The 21,208-nt window shown below is 30.5% G+C and overlaps 2 protein-coding genes and 1 long non-coding RNA gene across 3 annotated transcripts; 1 reads left to right on the forward strand and 2 right to left on the reverse strand.

The window, feature by feature from the left end:
* The first annotated feature begins 396 nt into the window (after positions 1 to 396).
* LOC133038270 (uncharacterized mitochondrial protein AtMg00810-like) lies at positions 397 to 1,480 on the forward strand. The gene is made up of 2 exons (XM_061116362.1): positions 397 to 963; positions 1,046 to 1,480. Exons 1-2 carry the CDS (start codon positions 397 to 399, stop codon positions 1,478 to 1,480), a joined length of 1,002 nt encoding a protein of 333 aa, XP_060972345.1.
* Positions 1,481 to 3,455: 1,975 nt separating this feature from the next.
* LOC115717404 (thaumatin-like protein 1) lies at positions 3,456 to 4,517 on the reverse strand. The gene has a single exon (XM_030646371.2). The coding sequence runs from the start codon at positions 4,397 to 4,399 to the stop codon at positions 3,668 to 3,670; it is 732 nt and encodes a 243-aa protein (XP_030502231.2). The 5' UTR covers positions 4,400 to 4,517; the 3' UTR covers positions 3,456 to 3,667.
* A 6,667-nt stretch (positions 4,518 to 11,184) lies between these two features.
* LOC115716861 (uncharacterized) lies at positions 11,185 to 12,513 on the reverse strand. The gene is made up of 2 exons (XR_004011619.2): positions 11,683 to 12,513; positions 11,185 to 11,441 (listed from the first exon to the last, which is right to left on the reverse strand). It is a non-coding gene; the product is annotated as an uncharacterized LOC115716861 (long non-coding RNA).
* Between the last annotated feature and the right edge of the window lie 8,695 nt (positions 12,514 to 21,208).

Below are 21,208 nucleotides of genomic sequence, written 5' to 3' on the forward strand. Positions count from 1 at the left end.
GTGCAGTGCAAGCTCACTTCGAACCTCAACACTACAAACAAGCAGTGCTACACAAAGTTTGGAACCAAGCAATGGCAACCGAATTATTAGCTCTTCTCAACAATAAGACCTGGACTATTGTCAAGCTTCCTCCAAACAAACGCGCCATTGGGTGTCGTTGGGTTTATAAAATTAAACTCAACAGTGATGGATCCGTTGAAAGACACAAAGCCCGCCTTGTTGCACAAGGATACACACAACAAGAAGGACTCGATTTTTTTGAAACCTTCTCCCCCCATAGCAAAGATGGTTACTTTCAAATTATTATTGGCCATATCTACCATTAAGCAATGGCACACACTTCAACTTGATATAAACAACGCCTTCCTCAATGGCGATCTCCTTGAGGAGGTATACATGACTATACCACCAAGCCTTACTCTTTCTTCTTCATTGTCTGCAGAAACTGGTCTCGTGTGCAAGCTCCACAAGTCGATCTACAGCCTCAAGCAATCCTCCAGACAGTGGTATAAAAAGCTCACTGATGCTCTCATTCTTGAAGGATTTACTCAGTCCCAAGCTGACTACACCTTGTTCACCAAAGGCTCCAACAGCACCTTCATTGCCCTCCTTGTGTATGTGGACGATATCATAATTACCGGCCCCAACATTACCTTGTTGCACCAACTACATGCCTCTCTTCATGCACAATTCAAGCTTAAAGCCCTCGGCAAGCTAAAATATTTCTTGGGATTCGAAATAGCTCGGGCTAAGGAGGGACTATTCCTTTCTCAACGTAAATATACCCTACAGCTTTTAGAAGACACCGGATACATGGGAAGCAAACCATCCAAAACTCCTATGGATCCCAAAATCAAATTAGATGATCAACAAGACACCCCTCTTGAAAATCCTTCTCACTACCGACAACTCATTGGACATCTACTGTATCTCACCTTGTCCAGACCAGATATAACCTTCACAGTTCACCAACTAAGTCAATTCATGTCCTGCCCAAGGACACCCCATATGCAAGCCATCAACCATCTCCTTCGATACCTCAAAGGACAACCAGGCCAAGGAATCCTCTACTCCACCAATTCTTCCCTACATCTCCCAAGGCTTTTCAGACTCGGATTGGGCCTCTTGTCCAACCACTAGACGATCCACAACCGGCTACTGCATATTCCTTGGTGACTGCCTCATCTCTTGGCGAACCAAAAAGCAACCAACCATCTCCAAAAGCTCTGCCGAAGCAGAGTATAGAGCCTTGGCTGCAACAAGCAGTGAGATCACATGGCTACAATATCTGTTAAAGGATTTTCAAATCGAACAAAGTATTCCTACCTTCATATATTGCGACAACAAATTTGCAATACACATCGCCAACAACCCCACTTTTCACGAAAGAACCAAGCACATTGAGCTTGATTGCCACTTCATTCGCGAGAAGATCAAGAAATCTGCCATTCGTCTCATTCCTGTTAACACAACACTTTAACTCGCAGACATCTTCACCAAGCCTTTACCCTCTACAACACTTCACTCTCATATTACCAAGATGGCTGTCTATGACATATACAGTCCATCTTGAGGAGGGGTAACAGATTTTGTACTCTGTTCTGTTTCGTCTCAGTGTTAGTTAGGAATACCGTTACTTTTCAGCTCAGTATTAGTTGTACAATTTGTATCTTGGTTCTTGTTTTTTGGTTTAACTAACTCCGGTTAGTTCGGTCTTGCATAGCTATATATACTTGGTCCCTGTACTGAACTCTTCAATGAAATTGTTTTCATTTTTTCATTCAATGAAACCTGGTCCTTTTCTTTCCCAGTTTTTATCTTTCCGCAATAATAACAATAATTTTATGAGATATATTATCACCAAAATGATTGTGGATCATATGTACATGAGAGGGAGACATCTTCATGTTGCACTCTTTTTTCCTTAGTTCAGGTTTTGTCCCACTGGATTTTCCTGGCAAGATTTTTAATGAAGCAACTTGTAAATAATTATGAATATGAAATATATATATTGTACTCTTTTTTTCTTAGCTCAGATTTTGTCCTACTGAGTTTTTCTGACAAGATTTTTAATGAGACAAGTTTAAATCATATTAACATACTTGCATTTTATAAAGCAGGTAGAGAATGTGTGGGAGTGAGATCATTGACATAACATATTCGAGAAACATATAGATTACACTCTATAAAGCACACAAGTAGTTCTCTATGAAGATAATACTGCTTACATCGCTCAACTTAAAGGAGGGTACATTGAAAGAGATAGAATTAGAACACATTTCACAAAATTCTTCTTTATACGTTTCAAGAAAATGCATATTGGTATTCAACAAATTCAATCAAGTGTCAATCTTGCAAACTTATTCACAAAGTTATTACCAACATCAACATTTGAGAAGACGGCAGTCGAAATTCGTCGATTAGAAGATCTCCACGAATGCCTAAATGAGGGGGAGTTAGTTTACACTATACTCTTTTCCTTTTGATCAAATTTTTTAGCAAGATTTTTAATGAGGCAGTTATTATAGATATCCAAGGGCAATAACTATAAATATTCATAGTTATGTGGATGTCCGAATCTTTTAATTTATTACCATTAATTGTAATTAACATTCTTTTTTTCTTAATTTCCCTTTTCTTAGTTTCTTAATATTTGACTCTCGTATTTGTATAAATAGGGGTTCACCCCATTGGAATAAACAACTGAGAAATTCTCATTCACTTTCTCTTTCTCTCTTTATCTTCTTCTTCTTCTTTCTTCTCATCTATTTTATATTATTTTATAACAATATATAATTTATTATAAATAATTTAATAATTAATATATATTTCAAAAAAGTTTAATTATTTTTAGTGACATTTTTTAAATAGAGAAAAAAATATATAGTGACATTTGTATTTTTATTCACAGTAGTCTATCCTACATTTATCAAAAATGTTATTAAACCAATAAATATTACTAAAACCAAATAATACTAATATTTTCTATAAAGTCATCAATAATTATAATTTTTTTTTATTTCAATTAAATTGATTTAAAGGAAATACAAATATGAAAACGAACTGTATAATAATAATATCTATAACTAATTAAAACAATTTAAAAAATTAAGATCTGTCATATTAATTAGGGGAATCACTTCATACACTCCTTTTTTAGTTTTTTTTTTTTTTTTTTTTTTTTTTTATAATTTTACGATTTGGATTACTTTGATAGTTTCTCATATGATTTTTAAGAATAAAAAAAAGTTTTAAAAAATAGTTACTCATATGATTAAAAGAAATTATAAAATATTGTAAAAATTTGAAATTGAATATAATTTTATTTTAATTATCACTAAATAAAACATCATACTAAAAGCGGTTTGGTTTGTTTCTTAGTTTCTATAAAAAAGTTAATTAGTTCGATCGTTTTCTCTTTGATAGAATTTGCCAATAACATATACACAATAAAATTATTTTTAAAGCAAACTTTATTTCAAGAATATCTTTTAAGTTGTACAATTAAGTACAAACAAAAAGGGTACATGTTTACACAATACTGATCAACTAGTATACTATAACGTACGTATATACGTAGCACCTTATTTTAATATATAAAGATATAGTTGATGATCAGTACAAATTAACATTACCCAGCTATGAAGATCTCATCTGCCGTGTACTATTACTCATTCAAACTTTCAACCATCTCCAAAGGAAATCTAGGAGAAGTTCTAGGGCAAAACACAACTCTATAGTTGGTCCCACCAGGGCAAGTAAAAGTGGAGGTGGGGTCATCTTGAGGATAACTATAAGCATCAGGACACCGATTCTTGAAAAACTTTGAGAATTGGGTGGGCCCACAGCTTCCCTGACCATTGGTACAACAATACTCATTGGTCTTGAACACAGTACATGGATTGTTACAACCCCCGGGAGCCCTAAGTTGGCTAGGACACTGCCCATTGATGTCAGCAGTGCACCTTATTCCCCTACACCTTCCCGTAGTGGGGCTAAAATCCATGGGGATATTGAAACCATCCACTAAGGAGATGTCAATGAAGTCAAGGTTGTTGAATTGGTTTAAGGCATACTCAGCTAGTGTGTTTGGAGGTTGTCCCCACCCTTGGCACTGGAGAACCCCACCACAGTCTCCAGTCTGGCAGCGGCCACGGCCGCTGCCATCGAAGTTACAGTTGGTCCTACCCCATATGCGGGCCATGGCTGTGCCCGCGGCTACGTTGAGTGTCCATGTTTGGCCGCGGTCGAGTCTGCGGCCGCCTCCTGGGCTGGCAGCTGCCCAGACTGTGTATGGACATTCGTTGCGGATTTCAAAGGTGGCTGCATGGGATGAGACGATGAAAAGGGTGGTGATGATCAGAATAGTGAAGAGATTATTTGCTATCAATGACCCCATTGGTTTTAGTGGTGTTGTATTTTAAGGAAATGATACAATGAATTGGATTTATATAAAAGGCAATTATTTGATATTGGTCTCTTCTTGTGGCCCATTATATATGACAAAGTCATGCATGTATGATCATTTTTTTTTATTTAATTTTTAGGATTTATCAATCAATGAATTTAGGTTGAGGCGGCTAATGTTGATAGTAAAGTCAAATGATTTGAATTATTATCACATGTAGTGTCCCATATGACTTTCAATTCATGTATATAATACTTGTGTTTATATTACAAGTCGAGATAGAAATATAAAATAAATGAATAAAAAAATATACAGATAAGATTGCAAGAATGACTAGAAAAAGAATAAAATTTTAAAATTTCAAGGTGGCGTGATCAATCTTTAAGCACTTGTTTTTGTGGTCGATTGTCAACGCACGTGTTCGATAATCATCGATTGCTTCAACTGAAAAGAGAACCTAATCTATTAAGTTTTCAAACATTTTTTATTAGATCGCATCCCATTTAATACTTAATTACATTAATTGTAGCATGATACCGAGCTATTTACTCACCGCAACCAAAAATTTGTCCCAATCAATTAAAGAGCAAAGGACAAAGGAGATATATGTTATATCCAAATTAATTAATGAACAAAGGACAAAAGAGATATCGATATATATAAAGATTATTGTTATTGGACACTAATTAATAATGTCTCCTTTTGACATGTTACCTTATAATTAATTAAATATTTTCTTAAAATTATTACATTAAACTCTGTAGGAGCTGATACTTATTGAACCAATAATAAAATTGACACATAAAAGAGTATATTAGACGCTACTAGTACCTTTTAACATTTCTCATATATAAAGTAGGAACGATTTTTTCTTTTTCTTCTTTCAAAGCAATCTGTTTTGGGGAATATTAAGTCGGTATTAGAATGGAGAGTAAGAGAGATAAAAAGAATATATGTTCTCCTTCATGTTGTTTGGTATTAGAAATATATATGGAAGAATAAAAAGTAAAATAAATATTAAAATTACTATTTTATTATTTTTAATACAATTATAAATAAAAAAAATATTTTATATAATTTTTTTGTCTTTTTTTTTTTTTTTGAATTCATCATAGAAGGGATATAAAATAATGTGTTTAGAGAGAGGGTGTCTCCTTTCATCTCTCCTCCTATTAGAATTTGGGGATAAGATGAATGAGGTTCTATCTCAAAACTAATTGGCAATGGGAAGAGTAGCACATTCTTATATATTCTATTATCTTTCCACACATGCATTAGCAATGTGAGACTCTCTAACACCTTTCCCTCTTGCCAAACAAAAGGATTCTCCAATCCCTTTGGCTAATTAAGATTTTTTTCCACTGAACTTTTTTTGCCGTTAAAAATTCCCCGAACTATTGAGATTGTTAGATTTAAGGACTTTTATCTAATTTCATATAATTTTACTGTTACAGTGATTGTTTATGTACTAAATCATGTTTCCTTTTGAAATCTACCAAATCATGCCCCTCAAACTTTAATATGTACTAAATCATGTCTCCTGAACTTTTATCTATGCTAGAATTTTTTTACTAAAATTAGACAAAAGTCCTTAAATTTAACAATTTCAAAAATTCAAGAGGAATTTTTAACAGCCAAAAAAATTCAAAAGACATAATTTATTACATGTTAAAATTTGGAAAAAAAAAATCCTAATTAGCCATCCCTTTATTCCTCTCCCTCCCTCATTTTCTCCCCTCTACCAAACATATTAACATGTCTTAGTGAAGGATAACTTAAACCTGTTTCATATCTTTATGTCTGGAGAGCTAATAATTAAAATTTTCATAGTAATATTAGATGTATATTACATGCTTTTCTTTTTAACTTTTTTTTTTTTTGATTCAAGCGTTTATATATTACATATTAATATGTATTATCTTTCAAAAGTATATATTTAACTGTATATATTAAATAAATATATAAAGCTAGCTAATGCATTGTTTTAAGTTTTCTATTTGAAGCCTAATACATTTGTCTTTTGTCATCTCTTCAAATCCGACAATTTTTTTTGTAAATAATTCAATTCATTGAACGGGGAACTAGAAACAAAAGTTTAGTAAGTCAAGTAAATTATTGGTCTCGTGATTCATAATTTCTAACCAAGACGTGTGAATTCAGAAACTAACAAAACCTTGACTTAAAAGAAAAAGAAAAGACAGTAGGTAATTAAACAGTACTACGATGGAAGACCTGCGGATTAAGGCAAGAGGAGAATAAACAAATTACTTATATCGAATTCATATATCTAGTTACTTCAAATTCTGACGATTTAGAATGCATCTGTTGCCATTGATCTTGAAAATAATTATTTTGAGAAAAAAAATAAATAAAAAGAAATCAGGAAAGGAAAATAACTAAATATTGAATATATAATAAATAATATAAAAAAATTTCTCTCTCTAGCTTTTCTCTCAGCTTGAACGTTGGTGCCATGGCGAAAACGAAAGTGAAGATTCAGGGAAAACCAAAATCGGCTGCAAAGAAAAAGAAGAAGCAAGGACCGTCCTCTACAGTGAATGTTCAGCAAACAAAATCGATGGTTGAGATCTTAGAGGTTAAACCCATTGATTTCTCGGAGGAAGAGGATGTGCGAGAAGATGCAGAGTTGGTTTCAAATCCCGCGATGGGATCTGCGATTGAAGGGAAAATGGATTTGTTGGCTTGTTGAGAACCAATTTCTCTGAGATTGACTCTGAAGATGTTTGAACGTGAATAAGACATTTGCCATGATTTCTCTAATTTCATCTTGCTAGTAACTAGGGATGCACATTTTATCTATGGGGATGAATCCCGCGGGGATCCGCCGCTAATGGGTGAAGATTCTCCATCTAAACACGAAAATGAGTGAGGATAGAGATTATGTTTAGGATTGAAAACTATTTTATGTTTTTAAAAATTAAAATGGTGGGGTCTACCTAAGAATTTCTTGAGTGTTTTCAAAAACAAAATTTGAATCCTATTTTAAGTTTGGGATTTTTTCTATTTTAGGTTAATATTACTTTAAATAAACATTTATACTACTACAAGCAAAAATAAACATTTATATTGTTTATTAATTTCAAATATATTATTTTTAAAGTTTGTTATTTACAAAAATACAGTAGAAAAACTCCCCCAAATGCGTAAGGAGAAGTGTGACACACATGTGGCTATGTGGGCGAGTGAGACTCACACGCGAGTGAGGAACAAAGCCTTCAGAGTTGCCTGACGCTCACAAACTGTAGCGTCAGAACGCAGCAGTGGTTGTCACGTGACGAATTCGGACAAAGTGAATTTTAACGTTTCTCAGCACAAAACAACTTAAAAACAACACAAAAACAACTTAACCATAATATATAAATCAATTAAAGTTTATCATATTATGCAAACAAAAATAAATTTATAAGACAAAAATCTCAAAAAATACAATACTAAAATAACTTAATAGCAACGAATAAACAACACGATAACAATTCTATTTTAATATAAAAATTAATTGAGCATCAACACTTACGTCAACTTAAAAAATAAAATAAAAACAACACACAAATAAAAAAAACATATATATACATTTATTTCTCTTAGTTAAACAACTAAATAACAACAAAATATAACTGCATAAACTCCACTACAATATGCAAATTATATAGGCTTGAAAACAATTCTAAGAAAATAAAAAATACCACTAATGTATAAAATGCATTTAAAAGTAACTACAAAACACATTTATACCAACTAAATAATATATGTACCCATAAAAAGCTAAACATATACTTATATTTCTCTTGGTCAAACAACTTAATAACAATGAATAAACAACACGATAACAATTTTATTTTAATATGAAAATTAGTTAGGCATGAACACATTGCGTCAACTAAAAATTAAATAAAAACAACAAACAAATAACCTTAAAAGTAAAACACAACTACAAAAAATTGTACATTAATTACTCAAAAATATATGTACCCAACAAAAACTAAACATATACTCATTTGGTATAATTTGATTTAAAATTTTGAATTGGAATCTTTTTTATCAACTTGAATTGCTAGGGATTAGTAATAAGCTAGTTAGAGTTGTGTTAAATGCTCAAAAATACATATCTAAAAATACATTAATTTCTAAAAAAAAAATTAACTTTATCTAAAATTTACTAAAATGAATGTGATCTATTTTTATTTGAAATAATTTTGTAGGAAAAATAATTTTACGGCACATTATAAAAAAATAGGAAAGAAGAAAATACTATTTTTAAAAATTAAATAATAAAATTTTAATCTAAAAAATAATATTATTAGTTGGTCAATATAAAATAATATTTTATTGGTCAAGCAAAAATATAATTTGATATTACTTTTAATATTGTTTAACAACTTAAAAGAAACGTAAGAACAAAATAAAATTAATTTTAATAAAACAGAAATAACTACAAATCACATATACAAACACAACCAAAAAATTATGAAAAATAAACTAAAATATACATCAAAACAACAACAAAACATTTGGACAACCTCTCAAATATGTCTGAAAAACTAAATATATACTCATAATTATAAGGCTATTTATTATCTCTTTTGGACAACTCAATTACAATTGAGAAATAACTAGATAATAACACTACTTTAATATGTAAATTAATTAAATATCAATCTCAATAAATCAAAAACAGCGACAAATTACTTATACAACACCATGATACAACAAAAAAAAAAATATAAAAAAAAATTAAAAAATACATCAAAATAATTGCACAACAACTAAAAATCACCTACAAAACAACTAGATAACTACTCAAAAATATATCTAAAAAACTAAATATATACTCATTTTGTTTATCTTTTTTGGACAACTCAAGTACAATTAAAAAACAACTAGACAACAACACTGCAATATATTTTGTTGACAACCTAAAAGAAACGTAAGAACAACATAAAATTTATCTCAATAAAACAAAAACAACTACAAATCACTTATACCATGACAAATAAACATATACTCAATTTGTTCTTCGTTGAATAACTAAATCTCCATGTACAAATAATGAATAATAACCTGAATTTAATATGGAATTTAAATAATTAAGCATCAATACATTGAGTCAACTAAAAAGAAAACTAAAATAACGCACAAATAATTTAGAAAAAAAAAACACTTAAAAACAACTATAATGGAGATTCTTTGTGTCTTAGATCGTGACAAGTGTTTTTTTTTTCTTTTTTTTTTCAAGTGGGGGTGGGAGCTGAAAGATGAGTACTATTGAATTAGCTTAATAAATTTTTTAATGCGTGTGGATGCAAATAAATTTAATGTGATATTTCAAATACAATCAGTTAGACTCAAATCATTTTTTAGCATAGAAATTTATATTTTTAAAACTATAAATAAAAATAATAATATAAAAAAAATCAACTATATAATACTAAAATAGGATAGGGCCGCCACTTCTATATGCTTTTTATGGTGCTTAGCCATTTGAGATTCAACCTTCTCACGAAAAAAAAATATTTTCAAAAATAAGAAGGCTTCATTCCTCAATTACAGTACCTTCGAAAGAGATTTTTTACCCATAAGAAGAACAACTTTAGAGTTTTCTTTATTAGCCTTTTTGAAAGAAAAAAAAAAAGTAGGAAAAGGGGAAGATAAACTAGAACTAGTTACAACTATAAGTTGTAAACACCTGTATGTGAAATGGGTGTATACTAACTATAAAAAGTGATTTTTTTTTAAAAAAAAAAATAGAAAAGCAGAAAAAGAAGTTGATATGACCTGATTGTAGAAGATAATTGTGTTGAGAGAGAGAATGTACATAGAAAATAAACAAGAAAATAAAGAGTGGGGAGAGAGATATAGACAAAAATATTCATGTAAGTACAAATCGTAAAAATGTAATTAATGAAAGTTTAAAAAGTAATGATGAAAATAATGAATTGTACAAAAGAAAAAGATACAGAGCACAAGTAAAAATGTAAAATACTTTACATTTTAGGTTTTCAAATCATAGAATCCAAAAACTCTCTAATTATTCTCTTACTTTTTTATCTTGAGATTCCTAACCAATCACATATTCAATTTTTTAAAACTCAAAAATATTAAATCACACTACAACCAATCATATATTTAGAAACAATTGTTCACTTACAAAATTTAAATTTTTATTTCCAAAACACATTTTTAAAAAACACAATTTTTGAATCACAAACCAATCAAACCCTATTCTTTTTTGTTCCTGAATCTTTAATGGGACGGGGATGAAGATCACACTCTCAGCCTTAACTGAACCGCTTAAAATTTTATTTTATATTTCTAATAATATTTTATAACTTGTAATTTATATTTGCATTTGTTTAGTATATTAGTATATTAGCCAATATAACCGCTCTTCGCGCGGCTAATTTAATTATTTTAGTATTATAATAAAGAGTAATTTGCGACATAAATACCCAAGTTTATCTTTCAGTTGCAGTTTAATACCTAAGTTAAAATTTTGGCGGTAAAAATACCTTCTGTCACACTTTTAGAAGTTCTGTAGGTACCTACTGTTAAGTGCCATGTCACTGTCCAGGTGTCACGGTTGATTGGTCCAAATCATTTAGTTTATATTTTTATTTGAAATTGATTAAAAATTATTTGAAATAAAAAATATTAAAATAAAAATATATTAAAATTAAATTAAATCAAACATAATTTTTTTTTTTGACTACCACGGCCCAGCATTTATCCCACACCAACAAACCAATGACAAACCCATATATGAAAAAAAAATCACTCCTTCATAATCAATGACAACCCCAAAAACAAAGAATGAATATATATACCATAAAGACAAACTAGTAAGACAAACGAATGCCAAACCAGTCGTATACTCCAGGAAAGCCACACCCCAGGAACAAACACCAAACCAGTAGCACCAGTTGCACCCCAAGAAAACCACCCTAGAAGGATCACACACCAGTCGCACCCCAGGAAAACCAAAAGCCAGAAACACACTAGTCGGACCCTGGAAGAACTAAAAACAGACTCCAAAATTTCATTACTCAGCAAAATAAAACAAAATACACTAACAAAATTCAGATTTATATACCAAAATTCATAAAAAGAATCTTAATGGTGAGAAATAAAATCCGGTAAAAATATACATCTAATATAGAATAAAACCAAATCAACTGCACTCATATCTCAAAATTACAAAATAAAACTTTAAATTTCCCTAAAATTATTTATATTTCTTCAGATTCAAAATTTCTTACGAGAAATCCGATGACTCCCGTCGATGCCCAAATCTCCGCCAAGACCTTAGCCAAATCTATGTCAGTTTGCACAGAGAGAAACAAAGAGAAGGATCCCAAGGGAGAGAGAAAGAGAGGCAGAGATATAGATCTAGGGGTTTTCAAGGTGGTGAAGTTCGGAGTTGTTCAGTTTGGCTCTGAGCAGAGAGAGGTCGAGAAAGAGAGGAGAGAGGGAATAGAGAGAACTCGAGGGCCATAGACTGCCGGAGTTGCTCTCTGTCTCTGCGCAAAGAAAATAGAGAGAGAGAAGTCGAGAAAGAAAGGGAGAACCAAACTTTTTGGGGTTCCTTGATGCTCGTGGTGGTTCTTCCAAAAAGGCTCGAGAGAAGTCAAAAACTCAGGGCGATGAAGGCTCTCCCTCTCGTCCGTCGGTGCCGAGGTAGACGAAGCAATTTTTTTTTCTTTTGAACTCAGTAGACAAAGAAATTAGATTTAGGTTTGTTTTGATTTTTTTTTTCAAAGGTTTGTTTTGATCTTGATATTTTTTTATATAATTCAGTTTTATTTTTTATTTTTTTTTATTATTTTTACATACTTAAAATGATTTTTATTTTAAAAAAAAAAATTAAATGATTTGGAGCAATGAGTGACTGACATCTGGGGCTGACCTGGCACTTAACGGCCAGGTACTTACGGAAGTTCCAAAAATATGACCGAAGGTATTTTTACCGCCAAAATTTTAACTTAAGTATTAATCTGCAACTAAAATATAAACTTAGGTATTTATGCCGCAAATTACTCTATAATAAATAATTATTTAAAAATATAATTCTAATATAAAGTAAAATTATAGATATATTTTCTTATTTCATATGATTATTAATAATTTTATTTATTAAAAACTAAATGCACAATTTTATTTATTATTATTTGGAATTATTTATTAAGAAGTTTAAAATTATTATACGTTTTGTTAATAAATATTATTTTATAAAAATAAAAAAATAAGGTGGTGTAGAAAAAAATTACAGTGTTCCCCATAATGCATTATTTTCATATCTCGATCATTCAAAATTATTGTTTTAAATTGCTTTGTTAAAAGAAATTATTTTTATAAAAATAAATAAATAAAGTGGTGTAGAAAAAAATTACGGTGTTCCCCATAATGTATTATTTTCATATCTCGATCATTCAAAACTATAATTATTATTGTATTTCACTTGTTGTCTCATTGTATCTCACTTATTTCATCACCGTATCTCACCCATTATTATCACTGTATCTCATCGTTTATCATTACCGTAGTTCACTTGTAGTCGTCACTATTATATTTCCCAAATTTATATCTTAATTTTAGATTTCAGCTCGAATTTTAAATATTTTTTTAATATTTTTAAGACATTAGAGAATATTCATTAGTTTGTTCTGTTATTATTAATTAGTATGTTTTAAACAAGTGATTATTATTTTTTAAAATATTTTAATTACAAAAAAAGAAAAAAAAATAAAAAAAAATTGATATTTTAATTATGAGAAATGCTAAGAGGCAACTCTCCTTGGTATCATACCACTATTAGTTTAATTAAGTAGCAAGTCCCATATAAGCAATCGTAGAGTGTCACATATTAAAGGTGTTGTACACTACTGGTATACAATAACAATGCTCTTTAGTTATAATTATGTGATACTTGACATTAAAGTTATCATTTCAAAAAAAGATGTAAAGTAGGGTTTTGTTAAAAATTAATTAATATTTTTGAATAAAAAATATAAACGTGGTAAAAAAGAATTAAAATATTATTTTAAGTATCACGTACCACTGATTCTTCTATTAGTATTAGTATTATTGTTATATTTTATTTTTTTTATAAAAAAAGCCAAAAATGTAAACATTAGAGTTATCATTTTTTATATTATTATTATTATTAAAAAAAAGCTAAAAATATTAAGGTGTATATTGATTGATATTTTATGTATATATGCATGTATAAACGAAATTTACGATTAATTATATTTGATTTAAGTTTTTTTTTTGGAATTTATTTTTATTTTCTAACTTTTTTAAAAATAATTTATATTTTTATAGAAAAATTATTAAAATAATAGTAAAATAACCATTTGTAGATTTATGTTTTTTATAGAAAAATTATTAAAATAATAGTAAAATATTAATTTGTAAATTTATGCTTTAATAAAATATTAAAATTGGGAGAATTAAGGAGAGAAGAGAAAAATAGTTTTGGAGTGATTTTAGACCGCCGCGTCACTGCCTCATACTTCTCCTTTATTATATATATATATATATATATAGATTTTTATGACTTTTAAGATGTATTTTAGAAAATAATTAATTTATTAAATAATAATTAATGTGTAATATTTTAATTTTTATGTAGTTTAAATTTTTATATATTTAAACTATTATAAACTTTATTTTTTTTATTAGGGGATTCTCTAGCTGCCCCGTCCCTGTGCCTATTAGGGGATTCTCCGTCCCATTTCCGAGACGAGAAATAAGCGGGGATGGAAATTAAAATCCTTAACATGGATGGGGACGGGAGGAGCAATCCCTTCCAATTTTTTGCTCAGTGTGCATCCCTGGCCAGTCTTGCTCGAAAGAAATTATAAAAGGTAATAATCATGTTCCTCCTATACTGCGATCTAGGAATATTATGCAAAATTTGAGTTCTAAATTTTCTAACCCAGAAAGTTAGTCAAAGTAGGGATGTTAAGATTGAATTAGAAGATATAGAAAAAAATATTTCTTATTGAAACTCTTCCATTATTTATTATGTTCTTGGAACGAACCATTCCTTGTCAATTTTGGAAGCTTTTGCAAGGCAAATGTGGAAATCAAAAGGTGTGGATAAAGTGGTATGCTTTTTCATAGCGTGTTTATCATTCGTTTTGATTGATTGAATGTTCGAGATGAGGTTTTAAATGGTTGCTATATTTGCATTGACAAGAAACCTTGGGATGCAACAAAAGATTTTAAGAAAGAGGATGTCTATAAGATTCCAACCTAGCTTCGTTTAAATAATTTGGAATTAAAGTACTAGGGAGAGAGATCCTTATTCAAAATTATTGATCAGTTGAGGAAGCCTTTGATGATTGATAATATTACAAAGTTGAGAGAAAAACTCAACTATCCCAAAGTGTTGGTGGAAAGTATCTTTAACTATTACAAACTGCACTTTTGGAGAAAAAGTCAAGATTTAAGCATTGATTATAAACTGAGACAAATGAATTTTGGTGTCATTTTAAAACCGATACTTAAAGTGTACATATATATTTTTTTCTTTAGTGTCAGTTTAAAACTGAGACTAACAGGTATAAGTGTTTGTTTTAAACCGACACTAAGGGCTCGTTTGGAACGTCGTATTAGGTCGTATTGTATTGTATTGTATTATATTGAATTGGATTATATATCATATTTTTATATAATACTATGTTAAACTTTAATTTATACTAAAATATTATATATTTAGGTGTCCATAAAAGTTAATACCACATATAGTTTTACATAAAAATATTGCATAAAATACAATTCAATATAATACAATACAATACAATACGACCTAATACGGCGTTCCAAACGAGCCCTAAAAAGGGTATTTTCGAAAAAAAAAATAATTCTTAAAAATAGACTTTAGCAATTTTGAAATTACAAACTTAAAATGGTATAAACTTATTTTTTATATACATAATATTACATAATTTATATAGTATCTATATTAAAATTATATAATATATATTTTTTTTTTATTTAATATTGGATTGTTGAGTTTCTTAATTATATGTCCATGATTTTTTCTAATAAAATTCTAATAATAATAACAAAGGTAAATATCATTTTGGATTATGTGTTTTGCAAAAATTATCAATTAGATCGTCTGTTTTGTTAAATGATAAAATGGACCCTATATTTTCAAAAATGGTAAAAATAAGACCATGAGCTCAATTTTCAACAATTTTATTTTTTTAATATGACCAACTTTAAGACAATTTTTAAAATGTAACTAGTTTTGTCATAACATCTTTAGATCAGATTATTATTAAGTTTTATTTTAATAAAAAATCAGTTCAGTGTCCTATTTGTATAATTCTAGAAAATACATGGTCTATTTTGTCATTTAACAAAATAGACAGTCCAATTGGTAACTTTTGCAAAACACACGGTCCAAAATAGTATTTACCCTAATAATAGTAATAAGAAATATTTTGCTCATAATTTAATCAAAACAATATGAAAATAAAAAAAAAATGACAACATATCATTCAATCTAGCAGTATAATATTTTAAGAAAAAAATGGTCTTCATCTCATTAAGAAAATTTGAAAAACGAAAATTACAAACAGATAATAAATAAAGTCCATAACCGATTAAAGATTGAAAAAAATATACAAAATATTAACCCAAAATCTAACCACCTAAAAAAACAAAACTATGAACAAAGAGAGATGTGCAAGAGAGATATGGACCATCATATGTCGGTGATGGCATGAGCTCCGAGTATTCAATGATCGTCGCACGAACGAAGAAGAAAGGGAAGAGAGTGATCCTGGTAGCGAGAAATTTCAATGATGGCCTAAGCTCTGGTCTTCAATGGGTGTCACACGAACGAAAAAGAAGGTGAGTAGAGATTTGGTGAGCGAGAGAAGAAGGGGAAGAGAAAGTGGAGAGAGAGATAAAGATAGAGAGAGAGTGTGTGTGTGACGGTAAAGAGAGAGAGAGAGAGAGAGAGAGAGAGAGAGAGAGAGAGAGAGAGAGAGAGAGAGAGAGAGAGAGAGAGAGAGAGAGAGAGAGAGAGAGAGGGAAGCTGAGTAGTTTTGAGATGTGGGTAGGATTTTTAATTTTGCAGTTATATCATTAGGATAGGGTTTTGAAGTGGGCTTTTTTAGTTGGCCTTTTTTATTTTAAATTAATGTCTTATAAGTGTCAGTTTATAACCGAGACCAAAAGATCTTTTAGTCTCGGTTATAAACTGACACTTAAATTCAATATGTATGTATATAATTTTTTAAAGTTTTCTTGGTCTCAGTTATACTTTTAGTGTCGGTTTACTAACAGACACTAAAAGTTATTACACGTGTTAGTTATAAACCGAGACCAAAGAGGTGGGGTGGCCTTTAATGTTTGTTTTTTTTAAGAAAAAAGTCCCTCGAACTGACACCAAAAGTCTATTTTTTATAGTAGTGCTTGAATCAAGAGCTCCCTGACTTAAATCATTTTTGTGGGTGAGATGGATCAAAGAGTCTCTATTAGAGATACTTACGAATGGAATCCATTAATTTGTAGAAATTGCAAAGGAATAGAGTACAAGACTGAGGATTGTCGGAAAAATAGTAGTCAAAAGTAGCAATGGGTGGTAAGAAAAGGTGGGGAAACCACAAGGCAATACCACTGATCATGAGAAAATGGTTGTTAGGCTATTTTTAGCCTAAGTTTTGGGTCACATTTTATAGTTGTTTTTCTTCTTTATTATTATTTTTGGAATAGAATTACGCTTGTTTTCTTTGATTTCAGGTTTCTACACTTGGGATGTATAAATTGGACAAATTTCGGAAAACAGTGATCTATAAAATAGAGAAAATTTTGAAAGAGAATAAAGCTGAAACTTCAAGCCTAAATTCGACTATGTTCTGATCATATTTTGGAAAAAGTCAAAACATAAAAGTTTTAGATCTTTTTTTTTTTTATCTTTCCAACGCATCTTGAATCAGCCCATTTGGAGTTCGTATGAGAAAGTTATGCCCATTTTACTAAAAGAGATCGAAGCAGAAAATTCCATCTCCCCGCGTCGAGATTTCCATGGCCGCGGCTAGAAAGTCTAGGCAGAAACGTGGTTTTTTGATGCAATTTTGGCCGCGGCGAGACCACTTTTGGCCGCAGCGAGCGTCCGTACGGTCAGGGGTATTTTCGTCCGACGAACCCTAAAAGTTAGATATAAATAGAAAACTGCGATTGGAAGTCAAAGGAAGCGATTTGGAACCCTAAAACACAGCAGAAAGCGGCAGGAAGAGCAGAGTGATTCAAAGTGAAGATCCAGAATTCATCCACCAACAGTTTCTTTCTTTATTCCTCTTTAATTTCTTTATGTTGAATGTTGTTATAGGAATGGTTATGGATTTATTTCTGAACTAAATTTCCCATTTAGGGAGGATGATGATTGTTGTTTAATGTTTTGCCTAGTTAATGTTTAATTGCCATTCCTTCATTCTTGTTTGTGAAATTATCTTAATTTGTGTTTGATTTCATGTTGAAGACTGATCACCTTGTGCATGCTTTATGATCTCAATTCGAAATCTGAAAAGTGAGAATTGAGAATGCTAAAATTTGGATAATCGATGTTCTATGTGAAACGAGAGTATTTACATGACTTATGTGACAAGTAGATTATTACCTAATGCTGATTTCATGTTAGTTTAATTAAGGAATTAATTAGATAACATGTGATTTAGAACTTAGAAGATCTGAAAGGAGCTAGGTTACTTTATAATCTGTCATTCACTTCAAGATAGGATAGCAATTAGGCATTAACAATTTGGGTAAACAACAACAGGATTCTCCTCCCTATCATCTCATCTTGCTTAAACTCTAACTGTGTTATAAGTTTTCTGAATTTCTTTAATTCTCTTAAATCAAAATTCTTTACGATTTGCCAAATAGAATTATAGGTATAGTTTAGTAGTAGTTAATCCAATTCCCTGTGGTTCGACCTCACCTGTGTGAGTTTACTACTTGATTGCGTATACTTGCGTAGTGTTTATAATTTTCGCAACAAGTTTTTGGCACCGTTGCCGGGGAATTGTATAAAGATTGATATTACATAAAATTATACTAACTTCTACTTTGGTTCCTTTTGCTTATTTCTAATCTGTTTCTTTTAGATTAAATTTTGTAATATTATTAAAAATTTAATTTTGTTCTAATCTGGTTTTTCTTTTTAGTTTTAGTATTAATTTTGTTGTTTCAAATTTTTATCTTTTTAGTACTAATTTAGTTTTATTTTTCTTTTAATTTTACTAATGTTTTACTTATGAGTTTGACCTGCAAGATAAATCCAGATGCTATATCTTGAGGATTTTGCCCAACAACACAATGAACCATTCTATTCTGCTTGGAGGAGATTTAAAGAGCTTGGAGAGAGATGTTATCCCACTTTCTCAAGTGGATGTTTTACATGGCTATTTTATAACGGACTTAATGATGAAATAAGAAGCTGGGTTGATTATGGAGCAGAGGCAATTGGAGCGCCTCTATTAATGAGAGGCTATGACGTAATAGATCTATTGAATAATATGACAGATTTTGATTACGACTGGCATTGGGATCCATCACTTCAGGGTTGGAGTCACCAATACCCACCTTATTGCGCAAATTCATCCCAACAAACTGAAAAAGAGGAGCAACTACTATCACTTCTACAATCACTTCCAGGAGAGATTAATCGCTTAACTAACATGGTGAGATCCTTATGTGATAATTCAATGACTCATGATTCAGAATGTAATAACTCCAATGATGAAAGTTATGAGAGTTGTTAGTACAATGAAGAAGGGTCATTATGTGAATACAAGGAAGATAATGAGCCTACAATTGAAGATCAAGATCCTTGTGAAGAGGAAATCATTGAATATGAAATCACAAGTGAGGGTATGGATAGCCAAGTGGAGAGTGAGCAACAAGAAGAAGGGTTGTTAGATGAAAGTGTAGAAACTGTGACATTGGAGGATGAAGAAGAACATGGCATCATTGATTCGACTTCATCGATGATATTGACTAATAAACCACCAATGGATCCTTATATTTCATCAACACCATATTATATCCTCTACAAGCTACAAAAGGCATCTCCCCAAGCACATCATCCAAAGTCTCATGTTGTTGGTGTTGATTTTGGTTCAAACTCATCACTTGCCAAGCTTGAAGGCAAGTACAACCACAATTTTCAAGTTGTCTTGCATGACGCTTATTACGGGAATCAACCGCTTATTGATGTGGCACTCAGGTAAGTTTTCTTTCCTTTTTCTTTAATAACACATTGGGGACAATGTGCATCTTTAGTTTGGGGGGAGAGATTTAATTTTTTTTTTTTTTTTTCGGTTTTTTAGTTTATTATGTTTTTCGTTTTTTTAGTTTTCATTTTTTTAGTTTAGTTTTTGTTTTTGTTAGTGTCATGTGTTGATAACTGAGCTGGAATATTGATTGACTTACTGTTATTCACCTGTGTAATGGATTGAAATCTTAACCGTGTGCTTGAGGCATAACTTTTTGAATTAAATTGGATGTGTGTTAGAAGGTTGTTCATTTAGATGTAAAACATTTATTTTTGACGCATATCACTTTTTTTTTTCTATTTGGATTGTGGAATGATTTGGCTTGACATGAAATAGAATTTGTTTGATATACTCTCTTGAAGCGAAATCCTTGATGATTTTTGTTTGGAAAATGATTTAGGCAAATTTTCTTTGGATCGATTGAGCCTTCCAAGCCTACCTAAAAAAATTTATCCTTAGTATACCCAAAGTTGAGCCTTAGCCTATTTTAAAAAAATTTCACCACTTGACTAAGCTGAATTCGTTATCTTTAACTATTTTCCTTCTCAACATGCCTTATTATGCCATAAGCTGCTAAGCAAGTTTGGGGGGGAATGAATTGTTGTAAGTGGCAAATAATCTTTGAGAGTAAGAGATTGGAAAAAATAGTTGTTATGTGATGTGCCTCTGTTGTAAAAAAAAAAAAGAAGAAAAGAAAAAAAAAGAAAAAAACAAAAGAAAAATAAATGTGATAATTTCTTCTTGAGAATCAAATGTGACAATGAGGTAGGCACATAGGAAAAAAATATGCAATCTCTTACTATCTTCTTTGGGATGAAAGAATGGATAAGTGTGGGTACTTGTTTGGTATAATTGTGCTTATGGTATAATGTAGCCTAAATGACTTCTCATCTACCCGTTTTACCTAAGCCATGCTATTATTACCGAAAAAGACCTTTTGATTCCGAGCAGGAATTGTCAACATTAGTGGAGAAAGGTATGTCACTCAAGCTTATCGAACATGGGTTAGCGGAATGTCAAAGAGTGTAGAATGACTGTGATATGATTGTCAAAAGAGGTGTTTTGTGTCAATATGAATTACTTACTTCTGAATTGTGCATCCAAGTTAATTCTTAGAGTTATTGAGTTGAAATTCTGGTTATTGATTTGCTTGAAGTTGTGTAGGTGGTAGTGGCAGTTTAATCTTTGGAAATTTTAGTTATCTATTGCATTGTTTAATTTCAGTTTGAGTTTTAGCTTTACTCGGGGGCGAGTAAAGATTCAGTTTGGAGGAATTTGTTAGGCTATTTTTAGCCTAAGTTTTGGGTCACATTTTATAGTTGTTTTTCCTTTTTATTATTATTTTTGGAATAGAATTACGCTTGTTTTCTTTGATTTCAGGTTTCTACACTTGGGATGTATAAATTGGACAAATTTCGGAAAACAGTGATCTATAAAATAGAGAAAATGTTGAAAGAGAATAAAGTTGAAACTTCAAGCCTAAATT

The sequence above is a fragment of the Cannabis sativa genome, chromosome 5, assembly GCF_029168945.1.
Source record: "Cannabis sativa cultivar Pink pepper isolate KNU-18-1 chromosome 5, ASM2916894v1, whole genome shotgun sequence".
NCBI lineage: Eukaryota > Viridiplantae > Streptophyta > Magnoliopsida > Rosales > Cannabaceae > Cannabis > Cannabis sativa.